Below are 25028 nucleotides of genomic sequence, written 5' to 3' on the forward strand. Positions count from 1 at the left end.
ATCCCTCTTTCTCTTTTTCCTGTTTCGCTGTCTTGCTCCCGCCCGCCACCCTTTCCCTCCCACCGCCCGTCGGCTCTCGCCACCGCCCGGTCGCCGCCGCTCCCCGTCCACCGCTCGCCAGCCGCCGCTCGCCAGCCGTCCACCGCTCGCCAGCTGCCGCTCCCCGTCAGCCTCCCGCCACCGCCCGGCGACGCGCAGGTAATCATTTGCATCTGCATTTTCTTCTTCTTCTTCTTCTTCTTCTTCCTCCGATTCCTCATCTGCATTTTTGCTTCCTCCGAAACTATCTTTTTATGATTATGTCTTCTTTTTCATTTTTTCCATGATATTCAATGCTTCTTCTGACACCTCTTGTACGAGAACAACTTTCAAAGCTTGTTCTTTGAGCAGAGATAAGCAAACTGTTCTGAGCGATTTCCTCCATTTCTGTTATTTTTTGCATTTTGTTTTATGGTTTTCATGTGACATCTTTCTTACATTATCTCCCACTATTTTTCTATATTTATTTATTTATTTATGTTATGTCCATGATGATTATTTCTTCTTCTGACACCTCTTGTATGAAAACTATCTCTTGAAGTTGTTCCTTGAGCACATGCAAGCGACTATCTGGCCTATTTTCTATAATCTTTTTGAGGTTTTAACCGATTTACCAGTTTGTTTTCCAAGTGTTATTATTTGGAATATTTGTTTGGGCTAATGTTTGTTGGATGGGAAGATGTAACATCTTGTGCCATGTTTGTGTTAAGAAAAAGATTTTTGTCATTATTTTCCTTCTATTCAGTTTAATTTTTCTTTCCCTTTATTTCTTTTAATGATTGGGGAAACAAAGGGCATGATAGAAAAATATGAGTTTTAAAAGATTTTGATTGAGAAAATGGGAACAGAGAAATCCTAAAGAGAGTATATCATTATCCCATTTTTAATTGGTTGTGGTTTAGTTTATTGTATATTTTGCAAATGGTTTCTTAGTGTGTCTCTCTTTTTTATAATCTGTTAGGCAAGTGGTTGTTTAGTATTTCTCTGTACTGGTTTATAAAATTTTTGTTTTGTCACCTCTTGTATAAAATTTATCTTCTATAGATCGTCCGTTGAGCAGAGATAAACAATTTATGATCCATTTCCTATTTTTTCTTTGTTCTATTTTTCTTTGTTTAGTCTTTTTGCTTCCTTTGCATAAGTGTTTGTGTTTCCCTAATTAGCTTCAATATTCATTGCAGTACATTACTTGCACACTTTATTTCATCGCATTTCATCATTAGATATATCATCAACAGTTTAGTTGTTTTTTGCATTGCATAAGTGTTTGTGTTTCCCTAATTAGCTTCAATATTCATTTTAACACAGTGTTTTTTGCAGATTTCTCAATAAAACTCGCTTGTGCCTCGCCATCCGTGGTAAGTAAGTGACAAAAACAATGCAAATCGGGTAAATACCCGTGGTGAGTAAGTGATGCAAGCGCATCACATGTTATTTAATTTATTGAATGTAACACTTTATTGTTCACACACTCACTTAGTTGTTGATATCTAGGACTGCTTTGTTGGAGTTCGGAGATCATGCTGAGCATGATTTTAATGTATGAATATGAAAGTGTTCTTATTTTTGGAGTACGGAGTCCATGCTATGCATGGTAGTAGTTAGTGGGATATTGAAGTGTGTTTGCTGCAGGTACATGTTTGACATTTGTTTGATATGAATTATTTTGATGTATTGCAATGTTTGATGTGATTGTATTCATGCTTACATGTAGTTACTTTCAATTTGATTATGTCTTCCATGTGAAATTGTATACTGAAAGCATGCTTCAAATGAATGTATCGTGTTATGAATAGTTTGCACATGAAAATATTAAGTTATCAATGCATGCATCATAATTCTTGTGATTGTATGACATCATATATTGCATGATAAATTTGATATTTTCTTCATCATAGCATTCTGATGGTTCTCTTTTAACTGGTTAGGATACTATTCGTAACATCATACGACAGAATGACTGCAAACCGTGAATGGATATATCGTAGGATAGTGGACAATGAGTTATCGCATGAATATATGGATGGTGTTGACAGTTTTATTGAATTTGCAACGGCAAGTGTCAGTACGGTAGATCCCACAGGTCGGATTAGGTGTCCCTGCAAGATTTGTAAGAATAATCAATTTGTAGAACCTCATGACGTTAGACATCACCTATACAGAAAGGGTTTTGTGAGTGATTATCAGAACTGGACGTTTTATGGAGAAGAATTTAGAAACGATTTTGATGCACGGGTGAATGTGGTGCACGATAATCCATATACGAATTTGATATTTGATGCCGCAGGAACAGAACTGGGTTCTGCTATGAGTTCTAGTGATGTAAGAACTGCCGTAGATGAAGAATCACCAAACGATGCAGCTAGTAGATTTTATGATTTACTTAGAGATGCTGATGAGCCACTTTGGAACGGTTGTGAGAGTCACACTATCTTGTTTGCAGTTCTTCAACTAATGAATTTGAAGTCCGAGTATAATTTGAGTCAATCATGTTTTGACCGTTTGTGCATGATTGTGAAGAGTATGTTGCGTAAAGATGAGAAATTGCCACAAAATTTCTATCGTGCGAAAGTTATGGTCAACGCTCTAGGTATGGGTTACAAAAAGATTGATGTTTGTCCAAATCACTGCATGTTGTATTTCAAGGAGCAGGAAAACGACATATCATGCCCGTCATGTGGGCATCCTCGGTTCAAGCCAAAGACAAGAGGCAATGGTAGCACGAGATCAAAGGAAGTTTCATACAAGTCGCTCCGCTACTTTCCTATCACTCCTAGATTGCATCGATTGTATATGTCTTCAAGGACAACTAAACACATGAGATGGCATGCAAATAAAGTTCGACACGATGAAAACAAGATCACGCATCCTGTTGACGCTGAAGCTTGGAAGCACTTTGATCGTACTCATCAGAACTTTGCAATGGAAGTGCGAAATGTTAGACTCGGTCTATGTACAGATGGATTTAATCCATTTGGGGGTAGATCAACTCCATACTCATGCTGGCCAGTATTTGTAACTCCATACAACCTTCCACCAAGCTTGTGTATGAAACGTCCAAATCTTTTCTTGTCTCTGTTGATCCCTGGTCCGACCTCACCTAGCCAAAATCTTGATGTATATCTAAGGCCATTAATTGATGAATTAAAAGTACTGTGGGATGACGGTGTTACCACGTATGATGCCCACAAAAAACAAAATTTCAACATGAAGGTCGTTGTTCTATGGACAATCAGTGTCTTCCCTGCATATGGTATGTTATCTGGTTGGAGCACACATGGGAGGTTGGCTTGTCCGTACTGCATGGAGGATTCCAAAGCTTTTATATTGAGGCATGGAAGGAAGCCTTGCTGGTTTGATTGCCATCGTCAATTTCTACCCAGCGATCATCCGTTCCGACGTCAAAAGAATGCATTTAAAGCAGGCACAACTGAAACAGAAGGTCCATCCTCAAGATTGTCCGGCATAGAGATTCTAAGAAGATTTGCGATACTTTCCAGATGTATTAACAGATGCCCGCAGTCCTACACCCTTCCGTGGATTTGGGAAGGATCACAATTGGACGAAAAAATCTATTTTTTGGGAACTACCGTATTGGCCGACCCTATTGATACGACATAATTTGGATGTGATGCATGTAGAGAAAAATGTGTTTGATAATGTGTTCAATACAGTAATGAATATTAAAGGAAAAACGAAGGATAATCCGAAGGCCCGTATGGATTTAAAATTAATATGTAAAAGACCAGAATTGGAACTCAAAGAGTATAATGGCAAAGTACTGAAACCAAAGGCGAAGTACGTGCTCGGACCTGATCAAATAAAACATGTATGTCAATGGTTGAGACAACTGAGATTTTCAGATGGATATGTCTCTAACATTGCTCGGGCTGTGAAGATTGACGATGGACAGTTATATGGGTTGAAGAGTCATGATTGTCATATCTTTATGCAACGATTGATACCCCTAGCATTCCATGATATGTTAGACAAACCTATATGGGGGGTATTGTCTGAGTTGAGCGGATTTTTCAGAACATTGTGCGCATCGGAGGTCGTTGTATCAGATGTAAAGAATCTTGAGGACTCTGTCATCACCACTGTTTGTCTGTTAGAAAAGATATTTCCGCCAGCATTTTTCGATGTTATGAAACATTTGATCATACATCTACCATATGAACTAAGGGTTGGTGGCCCTGTGCAATATCGATGGATGTACTCATTTGAAAGGTATATGTTTTTTTATATTTGTCTCTTTAATGACAGATATTTAAAATTTGAAATGTATATTCTTGTCAAATGCATGTTCGACCTAAAAAAAAGGTTCGTAATAAAGCAAGAGTAGAAGGCTATATTTGTGAGGCGTACACTTTAGAAGAGATTTCAAATTTCTTATCTATGTACTTCGAACCTCATATTCCAACACGTTACACATGCCCGCCCCGTAACGATGATGGAGAACAAGTAACTGTAGCTGACAAGCTGTCGATATTTCAACCACTTGGGCATGCATTTGGTAGTTGCCGATCAAGGCTATTGACAGATCGAGAGCAAGATGCAGCACACATCTATATTCTTTTTAATTGCTCAGCGATCGACCCATACATCGAGTAAGTATATGTATATGCAACTCAATTATAAATCCTTTTATGTTCTATATGTGGATACATGGCTCGGTAATATAAGTATTTGTGGTTTGCAGACGATTTGATCTGGAGTTGCAAAGCGAAGTTTCACATCTCACTGATGCAGAAGTACAAAAAGAACGTGAAACTAAGTTTGTGGAGTGGTTGAAATAGTTGGTAAATAAGCTAACATAAATTTTGTACTTATAAACAACACTAAGTTACTTAATTGATCGTGATCACAATAATTGTTTATGTCTGTGCGTAGGTTCGCCATGGTGATGTTAAAGATCAAGGAATATGTGATTTAGAAAATGGTCCGACCAAAGTTGTGCAATGCTACAACGGGTATATCGTAAATGGTTATCGATTCCATATAAAAGACTACGGTATAAACAAATCAACGATAAATAGTGGCGTGTGTGTCAAGGGTAGCAGCTACGGTGAAAATGAACATGATTACTACGGTGTTATAGAGGAAATAATGGAGTTGACTTACTTAGGCATGAATAACAGGGTTACGATATTCAAGTGTCATTGGTTTGATCCAACTGCAACAAGACTCGACAAAGCTTCAGGCATTGTGGAGGTGAATCATAAATCCAGGTTTGGAACATATGAACCATTCATATTAGCCTCGCAAGCTCAACAAGTTTATTATACTTCATATCCGAGTATAAAAAAGTCAGATAGAAATGAATGGTGGGCAGTTTGCAAGGTGAAATCCAAACTATACCCCGAGTATGATCAGTTACAGGAAGATGAGTTAGCTGAAGACAGTGATTACTATCAATCAGATGATGTCTATGACTTCGCTTATGGTCACGATGTTGCGCATGATATGCATGTCATATCTCCATTGGCCGATGAAACATTCATAGAGGAATGTGATCCAAATGATGTACCAAGTGGATGGGCAAACAATAAAGAAGAAGAAGAAGAAGAAGAAGAAGAAGAAGAAGAAGAAAGTCAAACTAGTGACGAGGAAGAATTTTCAAGCTAGTGAGCAAAATCTTATACTGCAAACCTCTATTTAAATGCATTGTAATACTTGATGTGAGTTGTATTGCAATACTTGGTGTGAATGATTAAAAATTTTATTTGAATGTATATTAATACTTGATACGAATGATTCAAATGCATTGTAATACTTGATGTGAATGATTTCAATTATCTGAATGTATTATAATTTATGCAATTAACGAATGATTTGAATTAGTGCAATACTTGATGTCAATGATTTGAATTATTTGAATGCATTGCAATGCTTGATGTGAATGACTTGAATGCATTGTAATACTTGATGTGAATTATTTGAATGTATTGTATGACATATGTTATTTGTTAGAATATGGTTCGTGAAAGTTATAGTGGTCGTTCATCTAGTAGTAGTCAGGCTCAGCCTTCATCTTCACGGGCTCCTGTGATAGGTATATCATATAACTAATTAGATGCTTGATTAGTTCAAATGCACATTCTGAGAATTTCTAATGTATTTTTTTACAGATGATGTTGCGCCTGTACACGACCCACCTACACTAGTTGATCACACAAGTCAACAGTCAACACAGGAAACAGGGTCTTCTTAGGCTGGCACAAGAAGACTCATTCGAATAGTGTATATCGATAATCGATCGTAAGTATTTTGTTTTCAATTATTGCATATCTTTTAAATATTTTATATTGATATTTACTGTGTAACAATTCATGTGCAGCGCGAGGTTTGAGCCACAAGAAGTAGTACGGGAGATTAGGAATTCACTTCTTCAACATCTACCAGGACCAGTTGCTCAATGGAAAGAGTACCCAAAGGAGGTGTTAGACAGATTGTGGTCCTCATTCATGGTATACAGTTGTTCCTCATAGTTAATGTGTTTCATATTTAATTTATTTAAGCAATGTCTACTAACTTTCTGAAAATATTTGTAGGCTTCGAATCGCTTCGTAACTACGGTGGAAGAAAATGATGCAAGGAAGGTGTGGCAGAAGGTGGCTGCCAATTGATTTGCAGACATGCTGCACACTATGAAGACTGCAGCAAAAAAAGCATCTGGCGTAGTAGATGATCCATTACTGTGGAAGGGCCATGGTCCTATTACTATCAGGAGAGATTACTGGGATGAAATGTGCGATAAGTGGGCGGGAGATGCATTTAGAAATCGCTCTGCGAAGGCTGCACAAAATCGATCGAAGATGCTCGAAGCCCATCTACACACATGTGGATCTAAGACATTTGGGAGCCACCTAAAGAAAATGGTAACTCATCAATATATAATATTAATTTTATAAGTATTGTTGCAAACTTGTGTACTAAATCTTTTGTCATTTAACTTCGCAGGAAGCAGAAAAAGGAGGCAGTGTACCATATAAGGATGTGTTTGTAGAAACACATAAACGGAAGACCACGGGAGTCTTCGTATCAGAGAAGGCGAGAACGACAACGGTATGTATTAATTCTATTAATAATCATTGCAATATATATGCAAGTTATCATAATGTTATCATTAATTATTAATGAATACTTTAAACATTATTTTGTAGGAGGCATATGAGCAACAGATGGTAGAGCGATATGGCGATGACGCTACTCAGCATCCATCATTTGATCCTACAGCATGTGTGACTGCAGCAGGTGAACTCAAAAAAGGTCGCGTGTTCGGGTTTGGGAGTAATATGAATAGTTCACCAGTTATTGGTTCTTCCAGTTACGGCTCACCGACTTCTTGCGCCGACATAAGCTCCAAGCAGCCGACTATTCTTTCCGGTGATGATGTACGCCAGATCATTAATGAATCACTGAATAACTACTTTCAATACACCGTCGCCCCTTTCTCCGAAATGAGATCAAGGCCGTTGTTCAGGATAGGGGATCTTCGATTCCAGGTCCCTCTCAGGTATAATCACATATTCAGTTTTTTGACTGCCTTAGAGCACATATAAGCATGTTATAATAACATATAGAGTTTTTTTATTGCATTAGAGCACATATGAGCATGCTATAATCACATATAAAGTTTTTTTGTCTGTCTTAGAGCACATATGAGCATGATAGAATCACATATAAAGTTTTTTTGACTGCATTAGAGCACATATGAGCATGATGGAATCACATATAAAGTTTTTTTGACTGCATTAGAACACATATGAGCATGCTATAATCACATATTCAGTTTTTTGACTGCCTAAGAACACATATGAGCATATTATAATCACATATTCAGTTTTTTTACTGCCTTAGCACACATATGAGCATGCTATAATAACATATAGAGTTTTTTTACTGCCTTAGAACACATATGAACATGTTATATATCATTTATGATAGAATCACATATAAATTTTTTGGCTTTGCCTACCTTAGAGCACATATGAGCATGCTATATTCACATATTCAATTTTTTTACTGCCTTAGCACACATACGAGCATGATCGAATCACATATATAGTTTTTTGTCTGCCTTAAAGCACATCTGAGCATGGTAGAATCACATATAGAGTTTTTTTAGATGCCTTAGAACACATATGAACATGCTATAATCACATATTCAATTTTTTGACTGCCTTAGCACACATATGAGCATGATAGAATCACACACACACACACACACACACACACACACACATATATATATATATATAAAACTTTTTGTCTGCCTTAGAGCACATATGAGCATGATAGAATCACATATAGAGTTTTTTTATTGCCTTAGATCACACATGAGCACATGATAGAATCACATATAGTGTGTAATTTATTTCATTATATTTTGTTTATCAATACTGACTGTTCTTTTCTTGTGTAGGCTGCTAGCGATAATCAGGGTAGTGGAGCTGAAGGGACAGATAAAGACAATGAACAAGAAGACGCACAAAATCTTGGCGATGATTAGAGGATTGTGTTGAAGAAGTTCTATTTTTTTTATTTTTCCTAATTGTAATTATTGAATTGTAAATAATTAAACTTCTTAATTTTAAGGTGGAACGATTAATTGTTGTAGATTCTTGTTATATGATTTTTTTTGTGTGGTTTGTTTTTTATTTACAGGAAATAGAAATTGTACAGTTCTCGGTATTTAATTTTTAAATAAAATTTTTTTAATTTTTTTTTGTGTTTGCGACGGATTAGCGACGGAACCATCCGTCGCTATTCATATTAATCTAGCGACGGCATAGCGACGGAAGTAAATCCATCGCCAAGCCGTGGTCGCCGTTTAGTACCGGCGGATTGGCGACGGAATATAGCGCTCGTTATTCCGTCGCAATTAGCGACGGACCTGGCGACGGAATAATTCTGTCGCCAGTTAGCGTCGAAATATTCGCGACGTAAGCATATTGTCGCCTCGTTGTCGGTAATCCGTCGCTAACCATGTTAGCGACAGATTAGCGACGGAATGTGATCGTCGCTAATCTACTGCTTTGTTGTAGTAATACACATACAGATGCAGTGGCTCTTAGTTTTCTCTCTCCCTACTCTCTTTTTTGTTCTCTGTGGGTGTTTCTCGGAAAGAGGAGTTCTGCAACAGTTGTTCATTTAGGTTGTCTTCGAAAAGCAATCTATCATCGGAGTGCACCTACTCAAATCGCTAAGACTATTGTATCTTGGGGGAAGGACGCCAGACCCTTTTTGCACCGTATGTGAGGGCAAATCTTCTCTAAGGAGAGTATTCTTATACGCTTTAGCCTTTTGAAGAATAATAACATGTTTTCTTTGTTGTTCTTATTTTGTTCTTTGCATATGCTTGATTTGTTGTCTTCATCTGGATTTTGGTTTAAAATGGAATATGACATGCTTGAACCTTGTTACGATTTGAATCAAATGTTTTATTTGCATATCATGTTATATAAAAATCTGATTTATGTCATGATAATGATTTTGATTCTAACATATATCAATCATCACAAGTATTTGAACCAAGCAACTCCGTGCTTGGAAATGTATAAAGCTTCTTAGCTCCTCAAGTTCATAATAGTGGGAACTGTCTGGTTCATGTGACTGTGTCTTGCATGTGCTACTTAAGAGTTCACCTTGCATAGCTTGAAAAATGATGCTGTAAATGTTTAAAAGAAAAGATGTGGCTTGTTGATATCTTGTAGACAATCTAAAACTTCAAATCCTAGTTTGATTCTTCAAAATTTGTTGTTAATGAGTATAATAGAATCCATGTGTTTTCTATAAACTAATGATCCTACAACTATTACCTTAGCTGCACCTAGTTATCTCTAAAACTTGTGAAAACTGAAGCTCCCCGGTAACCCATCAACTTCTTCTTGGAAGTCTATAGTAGAACTTTGAGCTGATTTTGTCTTGGATGTCTGATTAAGATAAGTTTGTCTTTCTCCTAAATAAGGAACATACTAGGGCTGTTTTTTACTTTTGTGATGATAACCGAATGTTGCATTTAGTTGTCTCCTGGCGAGCTTTTAATTTAGCTTCAATCAGCACAATGCAACATTGAAAACTTATTTCGTTTGAGTTAATACAAACTGTATGCATTCTATCTATGTCCAGAGTTAAAATCCAGCTTTTGCATAATGATAGATATCTTGAAGATATGCATGACGTGTGCCAGCTTTGAGCATTTCAGAGAAAAAGAGAGCGCCATATCATATGCAGGAATAAAAACTTTGATACCTTATGTCATTTCTGCTAATCTTTGCAAATACAACTAACAAGTTCTCACCATTTGACCAAACGTAGACCTTAAGAGATCCTATAGTGATCCCTCAGGCATTTTGAAATGTCAAGTGACTGGGTTGTGCCATGTGGTCATCGTTTTGGAAGGTTTTACTAATTCTATGGACACAAATGGTTACTTTTGGCCATTCTCTTGCAATTGTTGGTTAAATTGCCATGGCTTTATTGAGAAGGTTAGCAACTGGGCGACATCTATGAGATGGGGATTTTTAGGAAATGAGTTCTAACCTGTGTCATGTTAGAGAGTTGGTTTTCAACTGCATTTTTATTGGTCATAAATGATGCTTTCAGAGTGGTTTGATTACTAGAGTTGCTAGTTTAACTGATATTCCCATGCTGACTCATTACGGATGCAACAGAAAAACTATTGTATTGTATTCTAACTCCTTGCTAGCGGCTATCATTAGATAATGGCTAAAATGTATAAGCTATGATTTTGATTTGGAACAGTATGATCTTGCTCAGTACCTTGTTAGTAATCTACTGTTGTATTGTATTGTATTGTATTCTAACTCCTCGCTAGCTGCTATCATTAGATAATGGCTAAAATGTATAAGCTGTGATTTTGATTTGGCATATTATTTTTCTAGACACTTCTTTTTTCCCTAGAGCCAAATCTCTGTATTGCCAATAATTAAGTCAAGATGATAGGGGTCTAATTGTCATAGCAAAAGTGAAATTTCGTTCTGAAAGATGTGTTTGTTGAGCAGTGTAAATAAAAAAACAAAAAAAAAGTAGTCAATGTTGACGTTAAATATCGTTGGGTTTTTAAAAAAAATATAGTCAATGACGATCATAATTATCGTCAGCTTAAAATAACACAGACGACAATATTTATAGTAAGTTTTAACTAACAATATTTGTCATCGGCTATTTGAATATGATTTTTCAATATTAATACGATGATAATTATCGTCGCCTTTAATAGAGAACCAACGATAAACATCGTCATTGATATTAAATATAGTCGACGATATTTATCGTCAACTTTAATTACTATAATCGATGATAAATATCATCGGTTATTTGAACATAAATGATTTTTCAATATATAAACAATGATAATTATCGACATTTTTTAATATATAACTGACGATATTTATCATTGGTAAATAATAAAGGCAACGATAGTTATCGCCGATCTTAACTAGTATAGCCGACGATATTTAATGATGGCTTTAAGTAATATAAGCGACAATTTATTGTCGGTTTTAACTTTTATAGCCGATGATAATTATCATCATTTTTAAATACTATTATCGACGACATTTTAGAGCCAACTATTTTATATCGACTATATTATATCATGAAATTTATTTTTATAAAAATAATGATATATAAATATCATAAAAAATAGAAATATAAATGATGGTAAAAACTTGATGCCCAAAATGACGATAAATATCGTCGTTTATGTTATTGGCCACCATAAATCATATATTTTTTATGATAAATATCGTCAGCAATGACCTATTTTATTGTAGTGTCAAAATCCATTTCCTAGTAAACAAACTTTCTAAATCACATTCATGATATACAAAAAAAAATCTAAAAATATATGAAAAGAAGGTGAAGGTGAGTTTCATGCAATAGTTCAGTACCTTCATTATCCCGAAATATTTATCATGTCATGGGCTTAGAAGCGAAGACCCTCGGTGACGTAGCTTCGGGTAATTGCAAACACAAAAAATAGGTCTTTTAAGTGCACGAGCAACTCACAACACACATGCATGAGTGAAAGCAAGAGTACGCCCATGTACAATCACAAAGAGAGCAAAGAGGGAAGGATGCACAAAGCTTCTTTATAGATACTTGAAAGTAAAGTACATCAAGAGGATGACAGAGGGTCTGAATACATGGGGTTTTTAAGCCGTAAGGCCTTTTGGGGCACTCAAGAGCGCCAAAGAGGTATATACATCAGAAACAAAAAGGTGAAAAACATGACGGTTCAGAACATGCTCCCCCGCCTAAGTTGGCATCGTCCTTGACGCCAATTGTTCATGGTAGTTCTCTACAAGCTGTCGATGCTGAAACGTGTTGGTGGCCTTTTCCTAGGTGGCTTTACATTATGGCAATCCCTTCCACTGTACTAAGTACTTTTTGACTTCTTCAAGGTAGTTGTGGGAATGGTTGAGGATGATTTCAGGTTCTCTGCCTGGGATGCTGACTGTTGATGGTGTGCATTGCGGAATGGGAGTATGTTGAAGCTTACTCTATTGAGGGTCTCCTTCGTCTTTGTAAAATGACTTCAGGTTGCATATGTAGAATATCAAATGCACTTGAAAGTTTGTTGGCAAGTACAAGCAATACGCCAAGTTTACGACCACACACTTGATAATGGTGAAGGGGCCACATACTTGCAAATAAGGCCTCGAAAGATGGTTGTGTGATCTGAAAATAGCTTTGCCAATACTTTATTCCCAACACAAAATTATGTCGATCGACGCTTCTCATCTGCCCATTTCTTTATGCGTTTGATCGCCTTGTTCAAATATGCCTTTGCTAACTCTACCTTATCTTACCAGTTTCTGACGAACTGGTATGCATAAGGCGCTTTGCCACGTCCTCGTGCAGTAAGGAAGTGAAGAGTCTGCGGTCGTTGTTCGGTTGTAACTTCAAATGGACTATGGCTACATGACTCGCTTTTTTGAAGGTTGTAGCAGAATTGAGCTGCATCAAGTAAATCAATACAATCTCTTTTATTGGCACTGACAAAGTGCCGCATATATTCCTCCAACATGTCATTGATCCTCTCTGTTTGTCTGTCGGTTTGAGGATAAAAATTTATACTGAAGTGCAAGTTTGTCTCAATCAAGTGAAACACTTCTCGCCAAAATTTGTCAATGAAGTGAGCATCACGATCACTGACAATGCTCTCTGAGATTTCTCAATGATTGATTGTATTCTACACAAACAACTTGGCAGTATCGACAACTGAGCAGGTGACAGGGGCAGGCACAAAGATAACATACTTTAAAAACTTGTCCATAACCACATAGATAGAATTGCACCCTTAAGCTTTTGGCAAGTTCACGATAAAATCCATGGTTATGCACTCCCATGGACAACTTGACACATGTAGGGGCTCCAGTAGCCCACCGGGTCTCTAATTGATGGACTTGTCTTATTGGCAAATCGAGTAAGTCCGCATATAAGCATCCACATCGTCACACATCTTCGGCCAGTAGAATATATGTTCCAACAATGCCAACGTTCTCTGTTGTCCTGGGTGACCCGCCCAAGTGGTATCATGGCACTCGTGCATCAAGTGCCTCCGTAAAGTATCTTCTATGTTTCAATGGTAGCAACTTTTTGCAGGTCATTTTCTTTTGATTTTAGGCAAAAAGTAGTCTCATAATTTCTTTTTGAGGTCCTCCCACAAGACTATAGTAACCAACCCACTTCGAACATCACCCAAGCGACGTCTCCACCAAAGAGTCGTTTCATCCACAAATTACATTGTTGTTGTCTGTAGCCTATCTGCATCTTCCTCTATTATTGTAGCTTCTAAGAACTGATTCATTTCGTAGATAAAGTTCTTGAGATCCTTTGAGTCCCGCGTGCCCTTATACTTTGCGAGCTCAGGTAGCCTATAACATGGTCTATCCACGTACGTCGCAACTCTGCCAGCTGAGTCGGTCCTCAATTGGTACTCAAACTGGTCATTCTTTTGTTGGACAACATCTAATTCAACAACCATGATGTTGAACTGACCTAGCAGATCATCAAATTTGGTGGGAAGGTCCTCTACCAAATAACCAAATCTAGTGGCAAGACTTTCTACAGAGTCTTTCACTCCCTCTACCACCGTCTTGATCTCTGTGTTGAGATTCTTAAAAGCAACACAAGTCCCATTGAACAATTTTTCCATATTGGTCACTGTCCCAGTCAGCTTGACAACATTACGCGAGATGGCTGACACCCGATCATCGGTCATGAAATCTTCTTCAGGAAGAACTATACTGCCTGAAGGAGTCATGACATTTTTTTTCAGTGCCATTGTCAATCCCAATGTCGACAAGGTTTTGGTATCAACTTGTCACTGACTTAGAAGTGAAGGCCCTCGCGACGTATCTTCGGGTAATCACAAACATTGAAAGCAGGTCTTTTAGGCGCACAAGCAACTCACTAACACACACGCACGAGCGAAAACAAGAGTATGTGCATGCAAAATCACAAAGAGAGAAAAAAGGCAAGGATGCAAAAAGCTTCTTTATAGATACTTGAAAGCATGTACATCAAGATGAGGAGAGAGGGTCGGGATACATGAGGTTCTTAAGCCGTAAGGCTTTTTGGATCACTTGAGAGTGCCAAAGAAGTATATACATGGCAGTCCGAAACATACCCAATATTGTTAGATATAACTAGTTTACATTAACAATCCTACTATTAGGCTTGAGATTGACTCATTTAAAGAGACATATTGAATCGTCAACTTACCAATCTAAATCCAAGTTTTTTTGCGAGAAGATGCTTGGCTCACCTTTGCTTCACAGTTCAAACGACGCAAGAAATGCATTGTTCATTTACAATATGTTTTGGACAACGCTTACATGAACTAAATTCATTTCCAATTATTTATTGTGATGGTCTACGTGGGCGAGCAAAGATAGTTTATCAGACTAAAAGGGAGCCTTCATTCAACATCTTGTGATGGGTGCAGCGGCATCAACTGCTAAGGTGAACACCTAAATAAGTATCGGCCCATATTATCGTATCCGCGGAAAATAGATACGATACTAACCTGAATCTGATATTTTTTAATAAATATAAAAGTGCTTAAAATTATTATTAATATTATTTTAATGGTTTAAACACGTCACATTTTGATAAACATAAAATATTTTTTAATTGTTTTTTAACATAAACAATTCACTCGAGAAACTGTAATTGATTTTTCAAAACCACTGGAAGAATTGGCTGATTCAGACTGACCCAAATCCAGCCGATTCTTGACAAATGGTTTCTACATTAGGGTGATAATATACATTTGGTTGCATCTAGGTAGTGAATCTCAATTGAACAATACGCAAAAACGACCAAACATAAAAAAAATTGGCAAAGAACCTCAAAAGAAAACTCATAACAAGTGAGTTGCATGAAATCCAAAATTGAGATTTGTGAATTTGTGTGAGATTCATTTTTTCATGCGGACTCATGATATTTAAATCTTATGAGATTTTGAAGGTGGATATCTTTTGAATAATATTTTCACTTTTCAAAAACATAACCAAACTTACCCAAGTAAACGCAAAAAAAAAAAACTGATTGCGTAGGGAGTTCATTTGCCTTTGTGGGGCTTGGCCACTTGGGTAAGGCTTAGGGATGACAGTGGACCGGGGTGGGTGTGGGGGACAAGCTCTCCACCTTAGACTCGTCTCAAAATTTTGCCCTCCATCCTTGTGATGGGTTTTGATTTTCACTTCCATCTTCAGTCCATTTTCTGTTTTATGTCCTTTATCTCTGCTCCAAATAAGGCAAATTTGGATGAGTTCCTATTTTTCCTAAGTACAAGATTTAAATGGTCCTTCTGTAAAGCCATTAGAATAAAGAAAGAGGAGAAAAGGGGGACTCATTTTTAAAGGTATCAAGTAAGAACTTAAGGTTAATATATATATATATATATATATATATATATATATATATATATATATATATATATATATATATATATATATAAAAGATTTAAAAATTATTTTATAATATAATAAGGTCATATTAATAATTTAATTAACGGGATCAGAGACTGAGCAAGGTAGGGGCAAGAGTAAACCCATTCTCATATCCATTTCCGGTTTTATGGCCTTCAGCCCTGCCCCAAACAGGGCGGGTTCGGATCCCCGTTTCCTAAGCCCACCGCCATCCCTAGTGGCCAATCCGGATTTCTGAACCGCTGAGTGTTTCCCGAGGTGGTTTCGAATCCAAATCTTCACTAATTCTACGGATCGGGAGGAGGAGCACTTCATTCCCTCCTCTGGCTGTGGGTAGGAAATAAATGAATTTAGGGCGGGGGAAGCTCTCTGTTGAGTGAAGAAGGACGACGAGTTTTTGATCGAGGCGGGCATGGCGTTGAAAAACGGTCTTCCTCCTCAGGAGCTTCTCGACGATCTTTGCAGGTTCATTTCTTCTCTGTTTTCCTGAGATTTCTCTCTGCCTTTGATTTTCGTAGTGATCCCTTTTACTCCCTCTAACTTTTAGCGAGAAATCCTTTTGTTTAACACGAAGCCTACTTTATCTCGTCATTGCTCTCCTGTGATCTTACAATCGTCAGCGGATGCAATTCATGTAATTTTTCTTTAGTTCTGGGATCGTTTACTATTGGTTGGTTGGTTGGTTCCTTCTTGATATCCAAGTGAAGTTGTACACATGAACCCCCAAAATTTTGGCGAGACGCATAAACTATCGTCAGAAATAGACGGAGATTTCTCTTCGTCACTAAATAATGTTCTTCGGCGACACAGAGCTTCAAGACGATTTTCTGTCGTTCCTAGGATTCACATCATTTTTTTTTCAGACTCTTCTCTTTCCCCTCCCCCCCGGTTCTTTCCTTTTCTTTTCAGTTCAATAGTGGAAGGGTGCGGGATCGGTTACGTTTTTGCAACCATCATCGGTGCTGGAGCTGCAAGTTATTTCATACGATAAGTTGACAGGGTTTTGGACTTTTAGTACCTTAAAATTGATTAGTAGAATAAGAATAACCAGAGAACGGTGGTTGCGTACCTCACGTTTTGCAAAATATTCAGCTATCTGAAAAATCTAGTTTGATCGTCTTAGACAATGCCTTAAACGTTGTTTCAAACCGGTCTTCATTAGAGTGAACCATCTTAGAAGGTGGGGGCCCTTGCTCATGTGGATGTGGTCACCTTTTGAACCATTTGAACTGGCAGTGTTTCTCCTTGATTTGGATTTTGGAAAAGGAAAGAAGTGCGACAAGGAAAACTGAGGAACTTCTCATTTATGTTATGGGCTGAAGCCTAGTACTCATGCTCATCGTCAATGGTTTTTGGCAACCACCATTCGGGAGAAAAGTCATCCCCCTGGCAAATCTGTTTGGTCAATGACCATTTACAATTGGTTGTGTAAAGTCACAATCTCGAGAGGTTTGAGGGTTTGGGGAAACGAGCCTTCTTGTTGATGCTAATTATTGGATGTGACAGACATCTTGAAAGCCATATTTTTCTGTGATATTTATATTGTGCTTCAAATTAATAAAGTACTACTGCTGTTTTTTTTCCTGCAGTCGTTTTGTTTTGAACGTTCCTAAAGAAGACCTGCAGTCTTTTGAGAGGATATTATTTCTCGTGGAGCAAGCCCACTGGTTTTACGAAGACAATTCAGTGGAGCAGAATCCATCACTGAAGTCACTCTCCCTCAGGGAATTTACTTCTTTAAGTATCCAAGCGCTAATCTTGCTTATTTTTACAGTGGAAACTCTCACTCAGTGGTTGCAGCATATAGAAGAACTGTTGGTAGCCCAAGTGTTTTTCTTGTAAACTTGATGGATATAGAAAATTATTGATGATGGATTACGTTGGATCATCATTGTCTTTCCTGTTGGTATTTGTGAAATTGGAATCTAATTTAGAACATGATAATTCTCTTCTTTGTTATCTGAAAGAATATTGAAGCCATGAAAAATCACTATGTATCTAAGAAGAAAGGCATGTTTGCAATGCCCTGTGATTTTTTGTTCTTGTGATTGTAAATCACAAGAACCATACTTTGTCAAGATTAGTGAAACATTAAAAAGTAGTTGTGATTGTGATTTCTAGCTGTGATTGTTTTTGCCTCTTTTACCTTGAAACTTGTGAAAGTAGATAACAAGGTTGACCTTGTGATCTACTTTCTCACCTGTGACCAAAACAAACATGCCTGAAATTGTCAAGATATAGTCTGGAATTTTACATATGGAAAGTGAGACTGCATTTCCCAGTTATGTGTAAGACACCAGACTGGTTCAGATTTGAAGCATTCAAAACTGTGTTTCACTCACGTGCAGGCGAGGTAAACCATGGTTGCAATGTAACAAATCAAAACTAAGGGAATTTTCTGGGAGCAGCGCCATGAATCTTAATCTTTTGTTGAGTATTATTTCTGGCTCATTAATGGTCTATCCTTCTATCTTGAGTAATAATTTCCTGCTCTTCATCTGAAAGTAGACTCTTGCCTATATGAGCGCTTCAAAAAACTAAATACACACCCAACATGATTGGAATGCTGAGAAAAATATTTGGTGACCTAGCTCATACAACTTGAAGATTTTGTTTCTATTTTGGAGGCAAAAATGTCATACAGAAGCATGCAAAGATCACCTGCAAATGCATGTATGTGCAACCAGATACCTGAATGCTTTCATCTACCTACTACACATACCTATTCAGCCACAAGCACTCAAGAAAAAGAGTGTTGTATGTTTATAGTTGGATTGTACTTTCTCGTAAGTTGCTAAGAAACTGTGATTTTTTATAGCTTCTCTATTATTGTCTTTTTAGATTATTTTACATAGTGAACGAGCAATCTGTAAGAAATCTTTTGTAGAATTAAGTAATTCTGCTAAATGATGTCATACTGTTTGAATATTAAGTGATATCCATTCCCTTGTTTTCTTTAATTCTCCATAGTGTTTAATAGTTGTGCTGCGTTAAGGCCATACATTGTTCATATTGATGACATATATAAGGACTTCACATCCTACAAAGTTCGGGTTCCAGTGACAGGTGCAATTATTTTAGATGAATCCTATGAACGGGTAAGGTGTTTATCTATTTGGTAATAAGATGTAATGGTTTCAATCTCTTTGGCTGTCTTCTGATATCTTGATGCTGTACTTGTACAAATTTTTGCTATTCTAAATGTAGAGACTGGCAATGTTGCTGATTAAAGAAAATGAAATAAAGAAGGAAAAAAAAAAGATGCAGCCATCCTGTTATTCTCTGTTCACATTTTAAATGTTCTGGATTAACACATCTGGAATCATGATTGTGGGTTATTGTGCTTGTTTTATGGTGGCTGTGGTGTTGGTAGTAGTAGCAAAGTGGGTTTTTGTTCGTGATAATTTGTAGAAGGAACCTCTACAAGTTCTCTTGATTATATTATAGTCGGATATTGTAGTTCAACATGTAAATGCACTTATTTCATGCTTCATTGCTATCTTCTACTTGAAATTTTGAAACAAAAGAAAGATAAATCATTCAATGCCTATCATAGTGGTTTTCACATGCGACTTGTTCTTTTTTCTGCTGCAACTTTTCTTTGGTTTATACTTTTGCATCGGTATTTACTGGACATTCCTTGAAGTACAACTAAAAAGCAATTCCTTTATTTATGTACGGACATTATAAGTTTCTTTGCATTTCACTATTGAGGGACTTGAGGATGATCTTTAAGTAGTTGATGCCAAACATGTATCGGATTTTGCAGTGTCTACTAGTGAAGGGTTGGAAAGTTGGTGCAAGTTGGAGTTTTCCCCGTGGAAAGAAGAACAAGGATGAGGAGGACCATACATGTGCAATCAGAGAGGTATGAGACTACCTATGTAACTAGTAGAAAATCTTTATAGGTGTTATTTCATTATCTTGTGTCACATGGGAAGCCATTTGTTTTGGGGTTATCTACACATATCTTCACCTCTACAGACTTTTACTATTTGTATGTGCATCTTTAGTAGCATATTACAATTTACAAGGATAGCTGACAATTGCAGTTCACTAGAGCCTCTATCTTACCAAAGATATTGAGCCATCTACTACTGAGAAACGGCAAAAAATGCTGTTTTTCTTTCAAGCACGAACTGTTACTTTGCTTTTGGATAACAACTATGAGTTGTTTAATTGCAAGAGTATGTGTCTTTGCTGTTTGTGTTTTGCTTGACAGACTCCCTTTTTCCTTGCAATATAATCATGAGAATGTAGTCCACTATTATGAGCCAGGCATTTAGATTGTCTATGTGAAGACTGGTCCTTAATGTTTGAGTTGTATTGGATTATTTATTGATCTCTGATGCTATCTGGTGATATGGCAGATAAGTGCTCTCAATTACTTGCCAATGTTCTTTCTTTATATTTTTATTTATAAAATCAGGTCTTAGAAGAAACTGGATTTGACATTTCCAAGCTTTTGAAGTTGGAAGACAATATTGAAGTTGTGATAGGACAACAGAGAATGAGGCTTTATATTATTGCTGGAGTGAAAGAAGATACTGTCTTTGCACCTTTGACAAAGAAAGAGATAAGTGTACGTTACTCTCACAATCTATACTTATTATACAAACTTATGCAGGTACAGAATCATGTTTTATACTGAGTTTATGTTTGAATTTCTATTGGAAGTCTTTTTACACGTGATTATAGTCAATGTTTTTTGGCGTGACCACTATTACCACCACTATAATAGACATAATTAATCATTCTCACCGCAACTACCAAGGTTGTTCATCAACTACTGTGACTGCCACCATACTCTCTCTCTCTCTCTCTCTCTCTCTCTCTCTCTCTCTCTACACACACACACACACACACACACACACCGAGAACCAACGGTATGTTGCCTTTCCTTTCTGGATAGCTCATGGCTAGATGAGGTTGGAAAAAGGAAAGGCTGAAAGTGAGTAGAGTTTGTCGATTTATGTGGAGAGAAAAGAGAGCAAGCAAGATTGTGAGAATGATGGCTCCTGAAAGAGGCCTTCCTCAAAGGTTATTTATGGAAAGATAGCTCAAATTTAAAAAACAATTCTTTATTTTCTTTTTATCAAGCCCTAGCGAAGTGCCAACTTTTGCCAAAATAACTTTCAACACCAAGTAAATCCAAGGTTTGAAGTGTTATTCAGATGCCTTCTTAACATTTTCAGGAATTAGCATGTGATGCAGGGTCTTGCTTTCAATTTTGATGGAGATTTGGTCTGTTTCTTGTTACACGTGCAGGAGATTTCTTGGCACCGGCTTGATGAGCTTCAGCCAGCTGGAAATGATGTAAATTCCCGTGCATCAAATGGGATAAAACTGTTCATGGTTGCTCCCTTTTTTATGTATGTTTGTGATTGTATTGCAGAAGTGACAACTCATATTTGACAACATTTTTACCAGCTCACGAAATTTGATCTTTCTCATGCAGGCCGCTTAAAGCATGGATTGCAGCACATCATCCTACTGCAGGTCAGAAATCTGATGCACCCATTAAAGGTCTCTCTCTCTCTCTCACGTGTGGGGTGCATGTTTACCTGTATGCGAGTGTTGTTACATGATCATGTGAGTCTCGTGCAGCCTTGCACTTTGTGGATAATTAGAAGTCTGTTCATCATGCTCTTGTTTGGTGGGACTAAAAGCCTAAAATAATTTGCTCTTCTCTGAACATTCCTGATTACTTCCACAAAGTTTTAGCAACCTATGATAAGCATGCATCTATATTGGAAAATATTGTTTTGGAATATATATATATATATATATATATACTCACCTAATGAAACTGACTTAGTTTAGGGATGGATGACTAACCTTGAAGCTGAATGTCAGGCTATTTCTTAGAAATTATTATTCTGGTTGCCTGCACTTAGCTAAATTGTTGGTAGTTTGTTCGACCAAATGTGACGAGGGCATAATATTCTTTGAAGGGGCATGTGTGTGGAAGGCAAAGGCTGGTTCGATTGGGAGCACAAGTGATGCAGTGCCATCTAGATCTGGTGTCGAAGGTCATGTTGGTGTTAGCGTTGCTGTCACTGGTCCTGGTAAAAGCTTCAGAAATTTTAGGTTTGATTCCGGTCATATCCTACGGACTTTGGAAGCTGCATTCACCAGCAGTTAGCTGGTGCTCTGATATCCTGTTATAGATATAGCTGTCCTGTAGCTATTCTTTATTTCTGTTTTCTGTGAATGGAACACGTTAATGACTCAGGGATGGAAGTGAACCTTCTCTTTCTATTTTGTTCTTCTGGTTCTGGTCAATGTTAAATATGCACGGGTAGTTTTTAAACTTCCAAAGCCTACCCCCCAGATTGATGCCCTGTTGGGCAAGGCCAGCATGGATCTGGTCTTTGAGGGTTTTTGTTTTAAAGAGATGTAGATCTCTCTCTCTCTCTCTCTCTCTCTCTCTCTATATATATATATATATATATATATATATATATATATATATATATATATATATATATATACAACAACTACGCCTTCATCCCAAAACAATTGGGGTCGGCGATATGAACCAACAAAGAAAATCATTCTGGGTCTTCCACATGAATCCTTCTCCTCCAATCATTTATATTCAATGTAATGTCCTCGGTGAGGTTCAAAGCATTCATATCCTTTCCTATCATCTCCATCCAAGTCTTCCTAGGCCTACCCCGACTTCTTTTAACTAATATATTTTTTCATTTCTCCATCCTTCTAACTGGAGCATCATTAGGCATTCGCCGAATATGTCCAAACCATCGTAAACGATTCTCTCTCATCTTATTTTCAATGGGTGCAACGCCTACCTTCTTACGTATCTCTTCGTTCTGAATCTTATCTTTTATTGTATTTCCACACATCCATCTAAGCATACACATCTCAGCTACAATCATTTTTTGAATATGATGTCTCTTGGCAGCCCAACATTCCGTACCATATAGTAAAGCGGGCCTAATAGTCGTTCTATAAAACTTTTTCTTCAACCGCAATGGCATTCTACGATCGCACAACACTCCAGTTGCACTTTTTCATTTCATCCACCCAGCCTTTATCCTATGATTTACATCTCCATCAATTTCTCCATACTTTTGAATGATAGATCTCAAATATTTGAAACAATCATCCACCGGTATTTCTTGCTCACCAAGCTTCACTACACTCCCATCACTACTTTGTTGCTTACTAAACTGACATTCTATATATTTTATCTTACTCTTACTCAACTTAAAACATTTTGCTTCCCATGTCCGTCTCCATAATTCTAACTTAGCATTAACCCCAGCTCTAGACTCATCAATTAAAACAATATCATCAGCAAACAACATACACCACAACACATTTTCTTGAATTGATCTCGTAAGCTCATCCATCACTATAGCAAACAGGAAAGGGCTTAAAGCAAATCCTTGATGTAACTGAACCGTTATAGGAAAATTGGTTGTCACCCATCCACAAGTGCGGACATTGGTTACTACTCCTTCATACATATCCTTAATTATACTAATGTACTTGAGAGAAACATCTTTCTTCATCATTGTCCACCAGATAACGTCCCTAGGTACTCTATCGTATGCCTTCTCCAAATCAATAAAAACCATATGCAAATCTTTGTTCCTCTCTTTATTTCTCTCAATAAGTTGTCTAAGAAGATGTATAGCTTCCATAGTTGATCTTCCAGGCATAAAACCAAATTGATTCTCCGATATCATGACAACCTTCTTCAACCTAGACTCAATCACCCTCTCCCAAAGTTTCATAGTATGACTCATGAGTTTTATATCACGATAGTTTGTGCAATCTTGTATATCACCCTTATTCTTATATAGAGGCACCAAAGTATCCTTCCTTCACTCATTAGACATTTTATTTGTCCGTCAAATCTTGTTAAAAAGATTTGTCAACCATTTTAAACCTTTCTCTCCCAAGCATTTTCAAGACTCGATAGGTATATCATCTGGGCCAACTGTCTTTCTTGATTTCATTTTCTTCAAAGCCTCTGCAATTTCTTTCTTTTGAATCTTGCGCATGAAGTCATGATTCATCTCATGAAAAGGAATGGACAAGTCTCCAAGATCCTGAGCATGATTTCCATTAAATAGCTTAGCAAAATAATCTTTTCATATCTCCTTAATCTCCTCATCTTTGACTAAAACCCTTTGTGTTTCATCTTTGATACATCTAACCATACCCAGATCCATCGATTTTCTATCTCTCGTCTTTGCAAGCCTATAAATATCCTTCTCGCCCTCTTTGGTATCCAACTTGTCATAAACCTCCTTATATACTTTATCCCTCGCGTTTCGAACTACTTTTTTAGCTTCCTTCTTTGCTATCATATACTTCTCCAAATTCTCATTATCACGACTCTTAGATTTCTATAACTCTCTCTTTTAACCTTAATAGTTAATTTGACATCCTCATTCCACCATGATGTATCCTTACCTAGCGGTGCACCGCCTTTAGACTCACCCAATACCTCCTTAGCCACCTTTCTCATGTCACCCGCTATCTTATTCCACATTGATTCTGAATCCTTCTCGAGACACCAATCAGCTTCCTTAACTACTTGCTCTACAAACATTCCTTATTTAGCTCCTTTCAGTGCCCACCACTTAATTCTAGGATTTATCCTATGTCTATCCTTTTTGCTGCATTGTCTAGTTCTAAGATCTAAAATTAAGACTCTATGTTGTGTAGCTACACTTTCTTCCGGTATAACCTTACAATCGATGCAACAACCCTTATCTCTCTTTCTAAGTAGGAAAAAATCTATCTGACCCGTATTAACCCCACTTTTAAATGTTACTAGGTGAGACTTCCTCTTCCTAAACCAAGTGTTTGCTAAGATCATATCATAGGGCAAACCAAAATCTAAAATTCTCTCCACTTTCGTTTTTTTCTCCTATATCATAGCCTCCATGAATATTCTCAAATATATCCCTACTAATGACTATATGTCCATTAAGGTCACCGCCGATGAAAAGCTTTTCTCCATAAGATATCCCTTGT

General features: G+C 37.2%; 1 protein-coding gene and 2 non-coding genes across 4 annotated transcripts; all 3 read left to right on the forward strand.

Moving 5' to 3' along the window:
* The first annotated feature begins 318 nt into the window (after positions 1 to 318).
* Positions 319 to 413, forward strand: LOC149813999 (small nucleolar RNA snoR1). Its single transcript, XR_016428394.1, has one exon. It is a non-coding gene; the product is annotated as a small nucleolar RNA snoR1 (small nucleolar RNA).
* A 110-nt stretch (positions 414 to 523) lies between these two features.
* Positions 524 to 614, forward strand: LOC149814000 (small nucleolar RNA snoR1). The gene has a single exon (XR_016428393.1). It is a non-coding gene; the product is annotated as a small nucleolar RNA snoR1 (small nucleolar RNA).
* Positions 615 to 16334: 15720 nt separating this feature from the next.
* On the forward strand, positions 16335 to 22269 carry LOC149814001 (mRNA-decapping enzyme subunit 2-like). Of its 2 annotated transcripts, none has more exons than XM_089990895.1 (8): positions 16335 to 16475; positions 17600 to 17751; positions 18981 to 19108; positions 19780 to 19878; positions 20440 to 20592; positions 21279 to 21382; positions 21469 to 21536; positions 21965 to 22269. In XM_089990895.1, exons 1-8 carry the CDS (start codon positions 16423 to 16425, stop codon positions 22153 to 22155), a joined length of 948 nt encoding a protein of 315 aa, XP_089847021.1. In that variant the 5' UTR covers positions 16335 to 16422; the 3' UTR covers positions 22156 to 22269. The 2 variants fall into 2 exon arrangements, with proteins under 2 accessions (XP_089847021.1, XP_089847022.1); XM_089990896.1 differs by having other exon boundaries at positions 21469 to 21509.
* The last annotated feature ends 2759 nt before the right edge of the window (positions 22270 to 25028 follow it).

The sequence above is a fragment of the Nuphar pumila genome, chromosome 16, assembly GCF_984573655.1.
Source record: "Nuphar pumila chromosome 16, dmNupPumi1.hap1.1, whole genome shotgun sequence".
NCBI lineage: Eukaryota > Viridiplantae > Streptophyta > Magnoliopsida > Nymphaeales > Nymphaeaceae > Nuphar > Nuphar pumila.

Coding starts and splice junctions, on each gene's coding strand:
- LOC149814001 (XM_089990895.1), top strand. CDS start 16,423: ATGGCGTTGAAAAACGGTCTTCCTCCTCAGGAGCTTCTCGACGATCTT. Junction 20,593..21,278: donor TGACAAAGAAAGAGATAAGT/GTACGTTACTCT, acceptor TTACACGTGCAG/GAGATTTCTTGGCACCGGCT. Junction 21,537..21,964: donor ATCTGATGCACCCATTAAAG/GTCTCTCTCTCT, acceptor TATTCTTTGAAG/GGGCATGTGTGTGGAAGGCA.